Source organism: Scleropages formosus, chromosome 6, assembly GCF_900964775.1.
Source record: "Scleropages formosus chromosome 6, fSclFor1.1, whole genome shotgun sequence".
Classification (NCBI taxonomy): domain Eukaryota; kingdom Metazoa; phylum Chordata; class Actinopteri; order Osteoglossiformes; family Osteoglossidae; genus Scleropages; species Scleropages formosus.
The window spans coordinates 31,449,810-31,466,022 of record NC_041811.1 but is presented as its reverse complement, the minus strand read 5'-3'; the positions used below and the strand labels follow the sequence as shown (position 1 = coordinate 31,466,022).

Here is a 16,213-nt window from a genome sequence, read left to right as displayed (position 1 = left end):
TAAGCCCTGCGGTGCTACAGTGTAGCACTCATTGACAGCCTGTAGGTGGCGTAGCGGCTAGGGCCTTACATTTACATCTATTTATTTAGCAGACGCTTTTCTCCAAAGCGACGTTCATCTCATAGAAAATACAATGTGTTCATTACATTAGCAGAAAGAGACACTTGATGCAGATGTGTGATTGTGGGTTAGTTTGTTTCTTTCCACCATATGAACCAATGTTCGTCACACGAGCAGCTGGGTAAAACTTTATCCAGATATCCACAATTCCAGATCACTTTCCTAGTAATTTTTCTTTAGATATATATATAAACATTTACGTTATATTACAGGAGTGATTCTGTAAGGGTTTATCTGGATATGATCTTAAAGTTATAGATCATGAACATTTACAGCTTACATGAACCTAAGAGATGATAAGGGTGAAGTGAGTCTGGAAGAGGGAGGGGGCGCGGGGGCGCGGTGGCGCAGTGGGTTGGACCGCAGTCCTGCTCTCCGGTGGGTCTGGGGTTCGAGTCCCGCTTGGGGTGCCTTGCGACGGACTGGCGTCCCGTCCTGGGTGTGTCCCCTCCCCCTCCGGCCTTACGCCCTGCGTTGCCGGGTAGGCTCCGGTTCCCCGTGACCCCGTATGGGACGAGCGGTTCTGAAAATGTGTGTGTGAGTCTGGAAGAGGTGAGTTTTGAGACCCTTTTTAAATGCGGACAGAGATTCAGCAGTTCTGAGTGAGAGGGGGACGTCATTCCACCACAACAGATCCAGAACTGAGGACCTTCATGCTTTACATTTCATGCGTGGGACCACCAAGCAGGCAGATGGTTCCCATTTATTATCCCACACACCTTATTCACCGCAGTGACTTACACTCCTAGATACACTACTTACTGGGTCACTCATCCATACATCAGTGGAACACACACACTCTATCTCTGTCACTCACACACTGTGGGTGAACCTGAACAGCATGTCTTTGGAGTGTGGGAGGAAACCAGAGCACCCACATGAAACCCACACAGACACAAGGAGAACATGCAAACTCCCCACATGCAAACATGCAAACTCCCCACTGAGTGAGACAGCACAGAGACAGCAATTTTAAACTCACTCGTCCTCTCGCATCGGGCCAGTGGCGCAATGGATAACGCGTCTGACTACGGATCAGAAGATTCTAGGTTCAACTCCTGGCTGGCTCGGATTAGTACTTTTTGCTATGAGATGTACGTCGCTTTGGCGAAAATCATCTGCTAAATGAATACATGTATGATGTAAATGTGGTACCTTCGATGAGATATTGAATTACAACAGTAAAAGACAGTGCAACGAGAATGCATCATGGTATTTGCATTCTTATCTAGCGTAACTTAAGTCGCTTCGGCAGCACAGATTACTAAAATTGGATCTAGCGTAAGTCGCATTAGAAAAGGGCGACAGCTAAAGAAAAGTTGCGATGAAGTCAAAGAAATTATGGGTCGGTTGTAACGCGCGGAAACAGCACGCGATCCTCCACAACGCAGACCATGAAACCACGCCCACACGATTCGTTATGCAAATATGAATTGACGGGCCAATCATGGCGCTGTATGGCAGCAGTGGGCGGTGCTGGCCGCATAAAGTGTGCGCCACTGGCACTCTGGTAACTTGTAGTGGGTAGCGCCTTTGCTGTGCGGCGCAATTGTCTGGGTAGCGAAGTATCGGTAACTCGGCGCACATGTCCTACGTGAAACTTACGCCAGCCTTTGCGAAGGCGGCCGGCTCGCGCAGCCTCAACAGGCTCGCGAGCTCGCGGGGCCGCCGGCTGCGCTGCACGGCGACCTCCACGAGGCGGGCGCGCGCGCCGGCGGAGCAGGAACGGCAGCAGCAGCAACAACAGCGCGGCGAGCCCTCGTGCGCCGTGCTGAAAGAGTCCGCGCAGCTCGAGCTCATCACCGAAGGCAGGCGCGTTGGCGCCGGCGACGCCCGCCGCCGGCCCGAGAGCATCGCCATGATAGACTTCGAGAACACGAAGGAGGCGTACAAGAGCAAAAGCACGCTGGAGCTCCTCAGGAGTCTGCTCGTGTTCAAGCTTTGCTCGTACGACTTGTTGGTTGACAGGAACAAGGAGGTACGTCGTCGTGTGCGGTTATGTAAGTTACGGGGAGCGCGCGGGGTTCTTCTGGAGCCTACCGGACTGAGGCGTTTGCATTTCTGTATTTTTTTTTTTTTTTTTTTTTTTTTTTTTTTTTTTTTTTTTTTTTTTTAAAAATCCAAGCTTAATTGATTAGCCTATTGATGATAATTAATAATCCCATCCTGCGGTCATCTTTGACTTTGTGACTCAACGTCTGACTTCGACACTTTTCCCTCAGCTGCTCAGTCAGACTTGCTCTGAATACCAGCAGTTTTATTAATTTCATTTATTGAACAGCTGAGCTGGGAAAATGAGGCAGACTGACAGACTGATGCTCCTTCTGCATCGTTGCTAAGGAGAGCTGTCAAGGTGTTCTGTATGTGCAAGTGTGTCCGGAAAAAAAAAAAAAATTTTTTTTTTTTTTTAAAATACGTGTTCACCTTCGGTTATGTACATACCCTTCAGTAGTAAGTGTACTTCCAATTTTCAAAGATACATTTTTTGGGGTTTAAAAAAAACCTGTATTTTTGTACACTTTTTTTTTTTTTTTTTTTTTCCCCATTTAGCAGACACTTCTCCAAAGCGACGTACATATCATAGAAAATACAATGTTTGCTACATTAGCAGAAAAGACATACTGTAGATTCAGATCTGTGATTAAGTGCAGTTATTTGGTTTTTTCCACCATATGAAGTAATATTCTTCACACGAGTAGCTTCATAAAACTTTATCCCAGTAGCTGCAATTCCTGGTCACCTTCCTAGTATGTATCTGTTTATTAATTTATTTAGAGATGCATATAAATTGTAGGTGCATAAAGGTGTTTCCAGGAATCATCTTAGTTATGGTGCATGAACATTTACACAAACATAAGAGGCCTACACTTTTCTACGAACCAGCTTAAAATGTTGTTTATCCATTTGTACAGCAGGGACCCGAGTAATTTTACTGCTGCAATTCAGGGTAAGTGCTTTGCTCAAGGGTGCTACAGCTGGTGGTAGGAATCGAACCTGCGATCTTTAGGTCCCAAAGCAGCTGTAGCCACTGCACTACCAGCTGACTGTTTTTATTGCTTTTACTAAAGGTTTGTGTTTGTGTTTTCGGGGGGGGCTGGGAGAGTTCAAAGGAGAAGGGGAGGACATATAAATAAATTGCAGTACAATAGAGTTCACATACTTTGCTCAGTTATGGTTTGACTGAATGGTTAAAAACTGGTGTAGAGCACAGTTGCCTTTTAAAAGCAGTGAGAAGTTGTTCATCTGATTATGAATAAAAACTAAATGTTACAGCATTGTCCTCAGCTTATGTGTGATTTATTTCTCCTTTTTCCCCCTTGTGGCCCTTTCCATAGCTTATGGACTTGAGCAGAAAGGTTTTGGGGCAGAAAATATTTGAGCAGCTGATGAAGATGACCTTCTACGGGCAGTTTGTAGCTGGGGAGGATCAAGAGGCTATCAAGCCCTTGGTGCAGAAGAATCGGGCGTTTGGTGTAGGGTCAGTTCTGGACTACAGTGTGGAGGAAGACCTGACTCAGGAGGAGGCCGAGAAGAAAGAGATGGAGTATGTCTTGGCCCTTGTATATCACCAGTTTTGCCTTTGCGTTCTGAAAGTGTAATACAGCAAACAAAATGCATCCATCCAAGTTTAGTGGCGGTCTTAAAATGTCAAAGAACGTCAGTATTGTTCCAGCATGGAGCTTCAGGAACACTGTAGATTGAAGTATATTTGTGTGTTAAACCTTTCTTTCCCATAATGTTAGCCTGCCATCAGCTAGGGAACACATTTTGAAAGCGTGGTATAACTGCAGCCTAATAATCAGCGTAAAGTGAGGGCGAACACTGTGCCGTGTGGGTGCTAAATATGGTAGTGCTCTAGGCCTCTGTTGATTTGCTTCAGTCACGTGTTCAGAGACCACTCCCTCATGCATGTACATGATGTTTCTCCACAGCCTTGGGCTTTGCATTCTAGTCAAATCCAGTATGTGACCCTGTGTCCTGACTGCAGCCATAAAACCCCGCAGAGGGGTTTGGTTTTCCGGTGTTTTTAATTCTCAGATGTTAGGGGGGAAAAAACATACACAGAGGAAGACCTTCAGCTTTTTAAAGGCCCTTCTGTTCAAAACCTCACCACATGGTGAGAGGATAAACTTCTGTCACGCAACTGATAATGGCCCCGTAAGCATTCTTCCCCCACATCAGGGTATAATGTAATTATATAACAAATGTTCATGTCACAGCGTTAAACTGTGTGCCTCTTATTCTACTCCGGGAGACGATCAGCCTTTTCCCTGCTTCTCCGTCATAACTTTGGTGCTAATGGGCCACAGACAAGGCAGGAAGTCTTGGTGCTTAAGTTTCACAACGCAGTTTATTTTCAGTTACGCTTCAACATCTCATGCTGTTAGAGATTGGGAAGGACACACCCTCTTTTAAGCCTTTGAAACTGGGCACAAGTGCCAAAGCCCCATTGGCTGGTGTGGGCAAGGCCCCCCTCTTCTCATTGGCCAACGCAAGAAGGCAGGAGCCCTGCCTGCAGTCACATGCGGGAGGCCTATGTGTGAGGCACTGTAACCCGAAGCAGCTTTTCACAATAATCAGCAGCTGATGGGTGGAGGGCGGTTGTGTAACATACTGCGCAAAGCACCAGGCAGTGTTTGCGTGCCTAGATGAAACTGAACATCAGACTGAAACAGTCTTTCAATAGCCACTTCTTTTATGGGCATATGTTTTTCTGTCTTGGAATGTATGCAGCGTATTTGTTGTTAGACTTTTGTTCTTATTTAAGGTTCATAACACCGTCATCTGTTTTGAAAAGTGGACTGGTTCTTTCTTTGCAAGTTGCAGCACTTCTTTGTGTACTAAATACAGTATATAAAGCAGATTTTAGATGTGCAAGCAAAATGAACTGGACAGGGCTGTGGAAACTGAAAAGATGTGGTTGAAAAGTAACCATTGTAGAACTGTGTGTTAAAATAAGGAACGAGTAATAATAATATTTTATCGGAGCCAGTCAGCATTCTCAATTGTACTGTAGTACTCTGGCTTGGACTGGCAGACTTTGGGTCATTTCACATGTTTAAAAATATTTTAATGGATAAGGTCCTTGAAATGACACGCCACCTTTGACAGTCTCCCTGAGTCTTGTATGTGTCCACCTCATTTTGGAGATCTCAAGTTATTCCTGTATGATTGACTCAAAGGTTTGAAGGTTAAGTCAGAGGTGAAAAGGGGGTGGAGTGTGGTTTTGATTGACTTCAATGGTTAAAGGTAGTGATATGTTTGTACACGCTTGCAAACTGGCTGAAGCCACTTGTCCCGAGCAGAGTCACAGTGAACCAGAGCCTAACCCAGCAACGCAGGGTACAAGGAGGGGGAAGGGACACAACCAGGACGGGACACCAGTCCGTCGCTAGGCACCCCAAGCAGGACGCGAACCCCAGACCCGCCAGAGAGCAGGACGCAGCCAAGCCCGCCACACCATCATGCCCCCTCTGATATTTTTGTAGTTCCTAGTAAAATCTTTTCTGTCTGTAATTTGAGAGCCTCACGTTGTAAGTGCATTAGGAAAGCATTGGCCTAAGCGCTTGTTAGGTAACTGGGAAAAAAGGGGGTTTGAGGGGGAACTGGTTTGGATCAATTTCAAATGACCTGCTCCTCCCATTCTCACTTTGTTTTTGCTGGGCATCCAAAACTCCCTTCGCCCAGCGTGGGATCATTTGCGTGCTCCAGGGATCATGTTGTGGGTCGTCAGCCACAGAACGTGACCTTGGCCTGTGCGCTGCTGGGAAAATGTTGGTCAGTTGGGCAGGACTGTACACCTTCTAGAGAAAAGTGCTGCCACTGACAGCCATTATCTCAGGAGTTTAAGCTTTACGTGTCCTTATTTCCCAGGTAGAACACGGCAGTAAAACCCCGAGACTCTTTTGACTGAATACTTGAGTGGTTGGGAGTTTTTTTTTTTTCTTCTTCTTTAAATAAATAAAGAATAGTCACAGTATAATAGAAAAGTACTTAAGTTTACGTTTTTTTTTTTGCTTCTCTTTTCAGTTCTTGTGTATCGGAAGCTGAGAAATCAAGTCCTGGTAGGTATTATTGTTCTCTTTTTATTCCAGGTAATATCTAGAAGCGCTTGATTGTAGATGTGCAGTTGATAACATTAACAGTAACCCCTTTTTTGTTGCAGACATTGTCAGAGAATGCCCCTCTAAGGACAGTGAATGTACAGTAAATCTCACAGCTTTATCTCTTTTTTTAGGTGTTGGTTTTTCCCTCTGTTTTGTGCTGTACTGAAACAGTTTTTACCCACTGTACCCATGGTCCTGTTATCCATATATGAGCACTGGTGATCAGAGTGACAAGCTCTACTGCAGAGCTGTGTGCTCAAGCAGTCACATGGCATGTAGCATGTAAATGCCAGACACTCCCACCCCCATCCTCAGACATCTGACTTCCAGGGTTGGAGCTGTTTATCTTTCTCCTGCTCAAGGTCTGCTGGGGGGGTAACATATAAATGCATTTTCTGTGGGTTAAGCATGGAGTTGTTGGTTGAAATGTACATGGAAGCTCTGCGGTGAAGGATTCAGATGTTTTGCAGCCTCTTTCTGTCCATCTTTATTTAATCATGGTATCAGATGTCTCTAGAACTGCTCTCTATTATGAAAAGGTTTCAAGTTCATAGTTTGATCCATTTGTGTTACAAGTCCATGTGGTTGTAAAGACTAGCAGAGTGAATTGGAAAATGGATCAGTTCTTTAAGGATCTGGACCAGATTAAAAAAGAAAACGGGGCTCTTACAGGGTTTTCTATTGATCTCTGCCTTCCTGCCCTGTGTTCATCAGCACGGTGCTGTGTGATGCGTTCTTTCAGCAGTGATCGTTGGTATGTAATGCTGGTTCTCGACTAACTACAGGTGAGGACCACAGAGAGAAGAAGTACAAGGCCCACCGGCAGTTTGGAGATCGCCGGGGGGGCGTAGTCAGTGCCCGCACCTACTTCTATGCCGATGAGGCCAAGTGTGACCAGCACATGGAGACCTTCCTTCGTTGTATCCAAGCTTCAGGTGGGCCAGCTGCTGCACTTGGTCACATTGCAGTCATGGTCATATCGGATGGCTGGATGTCCAATAGAAATCGGTGATTCAGTGAAAAAAAGTCCATTATACTGCAGGGCCATTATACTGTATCCATATTGTCACTCTTTAATTCTATTGAACATCACCTGGTTGAAGCTTTTGTTGATTTACTTATATATTTGCATACAGGTCTTTTCGGGGCACACAGGAACATCAGTTGCAAATAAAAGTTCCATACCTGTAACGTCATTGTCTCTGGCAATCTCTAACCCCTTGTTTTTGTAGAATTTAATTTAAAACGGATTATTCTCATATTTCCAGTGTTTACCGGAAGGTGCTGTTCTTCTGTGTGGTGTTACTTGTGGTGGTGGTGAGAAACTCTTTCCTGTCTTTGGGTCTAATCCAGGTGGAAGCTCTGAAGATGGCTTCTCGGCCATAAAAATGACTGCTCTGGGACGGCCACAGTTCTTGGTGAGTTTTGGCACAGCTGAGCCACAGTGGGGTGGGGGAGGCGGATACGAAAAGGCTCGCTGATTATACACCGGTACATCTGATCTGTTTCACTTTCACCCTATAGCTCCAGTTCTCAGAGGTGTTGGTGAAGTGGAGGCGCTTCTTCAGCTTCCTGGCTGCCCAGCAGGGGAAGGAAAGGATGACAGCTCTTGAGCAGAAGCTGGAGTTGGACCAGCTGAAGGTGTGTTTTCCTCGAGCACGCTATGCCCTGGCTTGTGCTGCTGAAACCTGACTCCTACTGAAGTGCTCATTGTTGGGAATCAGACCTCAACTGGGTAGATTGCTGGAAGGTGACACGATGCTGGAAACAAACAAAAAAACACTTTTTATATTGCATGCATGAGAACACAATGCTTATGAAAACTGCATGGGAAAACTGTTCCTGAGAAAGCTGTTACATACGATTTAAGTGCCGTGGTTGTTTTTTGCTCTCTCTCATTACATAAACCACAATATACGTATCTATAAAATGATATAGTACCTTCTGAAGGATAAGGTTTCACATGATTAAGTCAGAAGCACAAGTATGGGTAGTAAATGTGACATTTATTGTGGAACTGGGTGATTTTTATCATAGTCATCTGTTTATGAAACTGCATGGTTGCGTTTTGTTTTCATTTTAACTGATCTTTCATAGTAAACCTTACCTTTGAACTTATTAAAGATGGGGAAAAAATTAACATTTTGGAACATTTTAACTAGTTGCTCTTTAAAACCCATGAGACTGCCCAAGGGTACACTGACCTTTTTGCAACAAAAGATGTCTGAGAGATGAGTTTTCTGTTTGCCTTTTATTTCTTCCAAGTAAGCTGTTCAGTGCCATTGTTGCTTCTGCATGTATTAATGCTGGCTTTCCATTCGGCTTGCCTTTTAGCCACAGCCTCTTAGTTTCTGGGAGGTTCTATTCCGGTATTGACTCTAATCTGGGCAATAAACAAGTTCTATTTTGTCATCTGTGCAGGAGAGTTTGACAAAGCTGGGTGTGGCCACCAAGGATGACATTCAGAACTGGTTTACAGGGGAGAAGCTGGGGTCATCTGGGTAAATATTTCTCTTGCATTCATTTTTTTTTTTTTTTTTCTTCACATGTCAAAGTGTGCTTGTGCACAAAGTGCCATATGATCACGATGCGGATGGAAAGCAAGAAATGCATGCTGGAGTAGCAGGTAGTCTGCTGAAACTGCCCAGCTGTGTCTGCACAGATACTAAGAGTTGCCTCAGATAGAAGTTGGCAAAACATCAAATCAGTAAAGCAACAAAACAGTCTGTAGCATAAGTACTTGGCCCAAATTCCAAAGAGACAATATCTGGGCAAACTGCAGAGCTGCCGCAGTATTGAGACACTGCACAAAGCCTGGTAGATGCATCAACAGTATTTTTATGGCATGTGTTTGTGTTTAATGTCTCAACTGGTTCTGTGCCTCCAGGACTATAGACCTGCTTGACTGGAACAGTCTGATTAATGACAGGACCAAGATCTCTAATCTGCTTGTTGTTCCGAATCTTGAGGTATGTAAGTTATATGTTGCAGGCCTAGTGCTCAGTGTGCATCACTGTGTGGCTCCTTCACGTGTCACTGTGGGTAATGATTGGTTGGCATATATTTGTGTCCGAACAGACTGGACAGCTGGAGCCCCTCCTCCATAAATTCACGGATGAGGAAGAAAGACAGATGAAGAGAATGCTGCAGAGGATGGACGTACTTGCAAAGGTGGGCCAAAGCTCTTATAAAATGACATTTTTTAAAATGCTCATTTAGTTGGCTGCCTGTCACAGTTTTCAGACCTGTGTTGGTGAAATAATCAGTTAAAAGGATCATGTGGGAGGGGATAATACAGCAGACTTATACATGAAATACATTTGGAAAAATCTTATCATTCAGTTCCAAGTGCACCTATCGTGCCAAAGGTATCTGTGTTTAATAAATGTTGTCAAACACTTTGAAGTCAGTGTTTCTCTAAGTAGTCTGACCCCCTCTCGGAAATTTTTACATATTTTTATTTTTGCAATCAAAATTTTATCAGTTTTCATTGATAGTTGGTTAAGTCTTCTGTGAATGCAGCTTATGATTATAGAGACTTACCGCCAGCTGCCCACATGTTGGTTGCTGGGGCAATGAGTTTTATGAGCTGATTGGTGAAGAGGTCAAAGAAAGTGTTCCGGCTGACTGACTGAGTTCAGCACACCTGCATTCCAGCATGCAGTACAGGAAGGTGTGCGGCTGATGGTCGATGCAGAGCAGACATACTTCCAGCCAGCAATAAGCAGGTTGACCCTGGAGATGCAGAGGATCTTCAACAAAGAAAAGCCCATAATCTTCAACACTTATCAGTGCTACCTTAAGGTAAGATAAAGCACAATCATCTGGCATCATTGCACTCTGGATTCTCAACTTACGAACATAGTTGGGGCCTGAATTCCATTCGTAACTCGATTTGTTCATAAATCTAAAGTCACGTTTACCGCTAAATCACAATCAATAAAAAGATCAGTAATACAGACATCCTTGATTTATTGGCTGGTTAGACTCTTTAAAAATGTTAGAGCTGTATGAATTTAAAAAAAAAAAGCTTTATAAGTTTTTAAAATGTGTGTGGAGTTTGCATGTTCTCCCATGTCTGCATGGGCTTCCTCTAGGTGCTCCGGTTTCCTCCCACAGTCCAAAGACATGCTGTTCAGGTTCCCCCATAGTGTGTGAGTGACAGAGAGTGTGTTCCACTGATGTATGGATGAGTGACCCAGTGTAAGTAGTGTATCTAGCAGTGTAAATCTCTTTGGTGAATAAGGTGTGTGTGGGCTGATACCACTACATAGAGTTCTCCAAAGCGACTTTCAATGAAAATAAATAAATGTAAAATTTTTCTTTTTTAAAACAACATTAAAACTATTGAAAATAAATGTCACTGTTTAGCCAGGTGGAAGAATAATATTACAGATTTCCCTTGATTTATTTACTGGTCAGGTTCTGTAACAGAAAAAAGCTATATTGATACAAAAAATGCTTCTTGACATTTTTCACTTCGAATGACATAAAAATTCAGTCTAATTTAAACTCACTGAAAATCAAAGTAACTTTAACCTATTAAATGCCGATTGTTGACCATTTCATCTCAAGTCATTCAACACAGCATGAGCCGTAAACACTGCGGAAGCGAGTTGAATGTAGGTGATCGCACTGTCCTGTTCTGTTTGTATTTTGCTAATGGCTGGACAAGGAAACGCAGGTTGCTTTCATACTGCAATAGACATGCTTCAAAAAACAGATAAGTGAATAAAATGAAAGAAAAATAACCTGAAAAATATTTGTGTCATATTCAAATGACATCTATAACACGGGAAACCAGTGTATTGATCCTTTTCCCATTGTTGTAGCAACTGCATTTTGTCACCTGTATACATCTTTATATAGCATAGTTTCTTTTCTTAAATAGTTGGCAGTAGAAGTCTTGCATGGATGCATATTTTGCAGCCAAAATCCTTTTGCCTCGGCAAATTAAGACATGTAGACTTTGACCCCTCCAGGAGGCCTATGACAATGTGACTGTGGATGTAGAGCTGTCACGGCGAGAGGGCTGGTACTTTGGCGCCAAGCTGGTGCGTGGCGCCTACATGTACCAGGAGCGGAGAAGGGCTGCAGAGATTGGTTATGAGGACCCCATTAACCTTGATTATGAGGCCACCAACAGGATGTACCACAGGTGAGGGCATCTTGGAATGGAGTGTATCACGGCAGTGCATGCTGCCCTTTTATCTTCTTCATACAACTCAACCCAACCGGCCACTTCCTTAAGGTGCTTGGACTTCATATTGGAGGAGATCGAACATAATCGTAACGCCAACGTGATGGTGGCATCCCACAACGAGGATACCGTTAAGTTCACCCTACAGAGGTAAAGCTTGATCTCAGAATACTTGCTTTTTTTGTTCACTTCTTATAGATTTCTGACTTCTGGTTACTCCTGGCCTCGGGCAGTAAGTCTAAATTTCACATTTGCAGCCATATTTGTGGACCTCAAAAGGAAATGAAAAAGAAATTCAGAGCAAAATAAAATGTGTCTGGAGAAGCGTTGCCCCTTCCGCACTAATACCGAATCTCACGGTTATGTTCTTCCACCAGGATGAACGAGATGGGTCTGTCCCCGGGGGAGAATAAGGTCTACTTCGGCCAGCTGCTGGGCATGTGTGACCAGATCAGTTTCCCACTCGGTGAGGTTCTTGCCCTTCCTGCTGCCATGGTAACGGTCGCACAGAAACGTGTGAAGGCTGTTCTTGTGCATGTTGCTCACATCCATTTATGACTGCCCTTTCCCCTGAGATGCGAGGAAGAACGATTGTCCAGCTTAACAACTAATTCACTTATCGGGGTCATTAGGGGCTTTTACGGTGGGGGTGATGCTGAATACGAGATGCTCCTTGGCTGCCCATATATTTTACTTCTGCATTTATCACTTGCTAATGTGGCCGAGGATAAAAAGCTACACTGTTTGAGGAGCAAGAAGTGAAACCCAGAGTGGTAGATCCATGATTGTACAAATGGGGGGCCTTAAATCAAGGCTTATCATGGAGGTGCATTGTCTCTGGATGCCAACTACTGCAGCCATTGTTTTGTTTTATTACACATATGACTCCTACTACTGCAATGTGATGAGGGCTTTTATTTGGTCATTTAATTATAAAGAGCTCAGATTCGCTTTGTGTCTCTGCACAAGTATGGAGGCAGAATGTGTTTAGGGAGTGAGATGTAATAATGCTGTCATCCAGATGGCCTGCAGATGGAAAGGCTCTAGCCCCTGCACATGTTCATTACATGCACCGTGGTAAAACTTTTGCCCGCCTCACTGAAACTGGGCAGAAGTAATTTACACCTGTGGGACACGGCGATATCTTATTCGTTGTTATTGCCAAGGAACCCCTACACTCTCCGTGCTTGTGGCTTACAGCGTCAGTCATGCCGGTGACATCTTTCATAAATCTTGTGATTCTTCCAGTTGTGCAATGAGTGTTGAAACAATGTTTTTGTATCCCACCCTGCCCCCCTTTCTCCTCCAAATATCCTGCTTCACCCTGTACTTGCGCACAGGCCAAGCGGGATTCCCAGTTTACAAGTATGTGCCTTATGGCCCTGTGAACGAGGTGCTACCCTACCTATCCCGACGCGCCCAGGAGAACAGAGGCTTCATGAAAGGTTCTACGCGAGAGCGCCACCTCCTGTGGATAGAGCTGAAGCGCAGACTGCTCAGCCGGGAGCTCTTCTACAGCCCTTCCTACTAAGGGCCCCATGTGCCTGTAGCAGCCAGATAGTAGCGCTGCACTCACCATTCCTGTACAGGTTGGGGGAGGGGGTGTGGTTACTTCTGTCAGCACTTGTGGTTCACAATGCCTTTGTAAAGTAGAACATGGTGACCTGGTTTCAGACACAATGTTTTCAGCTGCTTTCATTTCTGTTGATAATGGAAGTGAAACAAGAAGCAATAATGCACATTTATACCGCCGGTAGGATTTTATCTGATGCAAAGTAGATACTTGAGTCTCGTGTGCTGAGTCTTATGACATTATAATTACGTTTTCCTCTGCTATCCTACTTGCCCAAATGGGATGCATCTCAGTGTTGTGTGTAGCTTTTAAAAAGTATCAGAAAGAGCAGAGAGACTGTCAGTGATTGCGTTGCATGTGTGCGCCTGGTTCTGTGCTCACACATTTGTTTGGTATCCTGCAGCCTTCAGAAATTGCACATGGTTTGCTTTTTAGATGTTGAATTTCTGGTTTTGAAACTTATCTACATGTAACACTTTTTTGTAAATGCTCTTGTCTTTTCCTTTTTTATCACGTTGCTACTGATGCTGGATATGTAACAGATGAGGCGAGAAGCTGCTGTCAAGGCTGCTGTTGACTGCAAACCATTTTTAGTATGAAATTAAATGGTGGGGGCAGAGGAAGTAGAATAAATGGGTCGAATAAAAGAACCTTGTAGTTTTTTTAAACATTGAAGGCAAGGTCCATTGTTTAACAGATCATTTCACAGTATAACATGGGGGCATTTTCCCTTCTTGCTGTTTCTCCTTTATTGACTATTAATTAATTATCACGGAGAGAAAAAAGCATATTGTAATAATTTGTACTGCAATTCTTAACTTTTTATATATTTATCCAGTGTCTGTAATTGCACTTATCTCCAGCTTAGTTGAGCATGAACCCTTTTCAGAATTAATTTTTTTGTCTGAAATGTGAGTGATTGTCACAGTATCTTTTCTGAAATGGGTGATGGAAAATTTAATGCAAGATCGCCTGTGTGACAATAGTGCGTTCCTAAAGAAGAATGTGAAAATTTGGAACATTTATTTTAAATATGCAGATAGATTTCAAGCATGTAGAAGTACTATGAATTATACGAAAAGGCCCATAAATAATTTAACCATATGTATGCTTTTTAGAATGGTTTTACTTTTCTACTGAGAAGTGAATCCCATGTGAAGGATTAAATATGGATTATTAAATGGAGTTGTTCATCGCTCTGTGATTTTCTTTTTCAGTTTTAATGCCCTCTAAAACTAACAGCAGGTAGCATAGTGGTTACAGGCACTAACTTGTAATCTGAAAATACCCTGCTGTGTAAAGTTGTAAGCAGCTTTAGCTGTTGGCAAAGGAGCAAAAATAAAATTAAAGAACCACTGTTTACATAAACATATCATTAATTCATCAAGCCTTCTTTAATACTTTGCTCTGAAAGGAGCATTTTGCAGTTGTTTGTTTGAGCTCCTTTAGGGTATTTCAAGCCGTATTTAGTCAAACAGGTACCATCAATACAGTTTGAAACTATTTACTGAGTTTTTTTACTGTTAAAATGTCTTGGATTAACCGTACAATGTTCCAGTAAAATGCTGTAAAGACAAAGGATGGTCACATGAGCATGTACCATTTGTCAGATGACTCGGTAGGACTTGCTTTAGTCTGCCGCTCTGAATGCGGTAACTCCAAGGTACGGTAATGCCCACTTCCCAGCCGCAACCCCCCAGCGGCACTGCACTTGTTCACTAAGTGAGTATCAGAAACAGCAGCCTGCTGCACCGACAATGGTTTTTTTTTTTTTTTTCTCGGAGAACATTATTGACCAAAAACAACATTTGGAGTTCCTTCTGAGACGCACGCTGGCAGATAAATAAACGGTGTACTGTGCGTTAGGCCAAGGCTAACTGGCCGAGGTGGAACGGTGTAATTGTTAGACATTATTTTAATTTATTGAGAATGGTGGCCCAAGGTCACCTTGTCACTTTGACAGCTGTACAGGGCTTGTCTTTTGAGTGCAGCACATTACTGATTTTCATGTTTGCCAGCCTAAAGGTTATCTCCTGCTGGAAGTGTTTTGGGAGGTTGGGGGGGGGGGGGGGGGGGGGAGAGTCCTTCGGTTTTGTAATAGCAGCAGGAAGGTTTTTCAACCAATAAACTGATTGGACATATTTAAAACACACATTGAAATTCTACTTCCTGGCAGGGTATCCTGACCCGCAGTGAACAAGGGTGGAGATTTCTTGATCTGAACCGTGTATCTCTAGTGTTCCTCTGCAAACAGGAGCTGCGGTTATGTAAAAACCAAAAGGGATGCAGCCAGTGCCGAGGCATCTACGCAACATTTGAGGCTCCCGTCGTTCCCAGTTTCCTTTTGCCGAGCCATGTTCTTCGCCGACCGTTTGCCGATGCGCTAACACGACAGCAACGCCCGGGTCCCAGCCGTAATTTACGAGAGATGAGGCCGCAGTGCCGAACACGAGCGGTCCGTTCGCTCGTGACATGCGAGGGCTACACGCGCTGCAGCTTCACGAGGATTTCCTGCAGCCATTAGCACCCGTGCTGTCAGGCCTCTCTTTGACACGTTGATGGGGGGGGGGGGGGGGCAGCGTTTGTGTAACAATCTTACGGGCCTCTTTCTCAGCACAAAGCACCCTTATCGCTTGCTGCTCCTGCCTGACGGGAGACAGGCGGCAATTAGCGCCGCTTCCAGCAGTTCGCCCCTCGTGTAGCTCTCCTGCGAGGTGCGAGACGCGCTGAATCTGCCGCCCATGTCTGAGTAGGCGATTAGCGGCGAAAAGGCGCTGGCGCCGAGCGTGGATTGTGACAGCGTTCAAACTAGGATACGGAATATTTTATTAAACTGCACCCTACGGCTGATGAATGTGCAAAAGAAGGAAAAGTTTTTATTTTATTTTTTTTTTCCCCTTTTCTATTGGATTGTCTATCTGTGCATTCAGATGGTGTTGCAAATTGTATAAACATTTTTTTTTCTTTTTTCTCCTTCCCCCCCGATGAAAAGTCTGAATTTGATTTCTTTTTGTCTAACACAATTCTTAGACTGGTAGAGGGAGCTCTATATTATGCAGTTATTCCAGGAAAATAGAACTATGGTTGATGCACACTGGCAAAGGTCAACAAACCAAGGAGAGACCAGGTTCAGAAAGCAAAATCACAGCTTATGTGTTATGAAGTATACCTGTTTTACTATTATTATAATATGATTTACTGTTAATTGGATTG

General features: G+C 43.9%; 1 protein-coding gene and 1 non-coding gene across 3 annotated transcripts; both read left to right on the top strand.

The window, feature by feature from the left end:
• The first annotated feature begins 1,117 nt into the window (after positions 1-1,117).
• Positions 1,118-1,190, top strand: trnar-acg (transfer RNA arginine (anticodon ACG)). The gene has a single exon. It is a non-coding gene; the product is annotated as a tRNA-Arg (tRNA).
• Positions 1,191-1,625: 435 nt separating this feature from the next.
• On the top strand, positions 1,626-14,185 carry prodha (proline dehydrogenase (oxidase) 1a). 2 transcript variants are annotated; one of them, XM_018754751.2, is made up of 15 exons: positions 1,626-2,098; positions 3,456-3,664; positions 6,151-6,185; positions 6,287-6,322; positions 7,013-7,162; positions 7,581-7,645; positions 7,752-7,868; positions 8,649-8,728; positions 9,115-9,196; positions 9,306-9,398; positions 9,885-10,031; positions 11,210-11,385; positions 11,479-11,577; positions 11,805-11,893; positions 12,768-14,185. In XM_018754751.2, exons 1-15 carry the CDS (start codon positions 1,706-1,708, stop codon positions 12,956-12,958), a joined length of 1,962 nt encoding a protein of 653 aa, XP_018610267.2. In that variant the 5' UTR covers positions 1,626-1,705; the 3' UTR covers positions 12,959-14,185. The 2 variants fall into 2 exon arrangements, with proteins under 2 accessions (XP_018610267.2, XP_018610278.2); XM_018754762.2 differs by lacking the exon at positions 6,287-6,322.
• Positions 14,186-16,213: the final 2,028 nt, after the last annotated feature.

What these genes read in the sequence shown, in the direction of transcription:
- prodha (XM_018754751.2), top strand. Translation starts at nt 1,706, where the DNA reads ATGTCCTACGTGAAACTTACGCCAGCCTTTGCGAAGGCGGCCGGCTCG. An exon ending in TGGGACGGCCACAGTTCTTG is followed by an intron (nt 7,646 to 7,751) that starts GTGAGTTTTGGC and finishes TTCACCCTATAG; the next exon opens with CTCCAGTTCTCAGAGGTGTT. An exon ending in CCAGATCAGTTTCCCACTCG is followed by an intron (nt 11,894 to 12,767) that starts GTGAGGTTCTTG and finishes ACTTGCGCACAG; the next exon opens with GCCAAGCGGGATTCCCAGTT.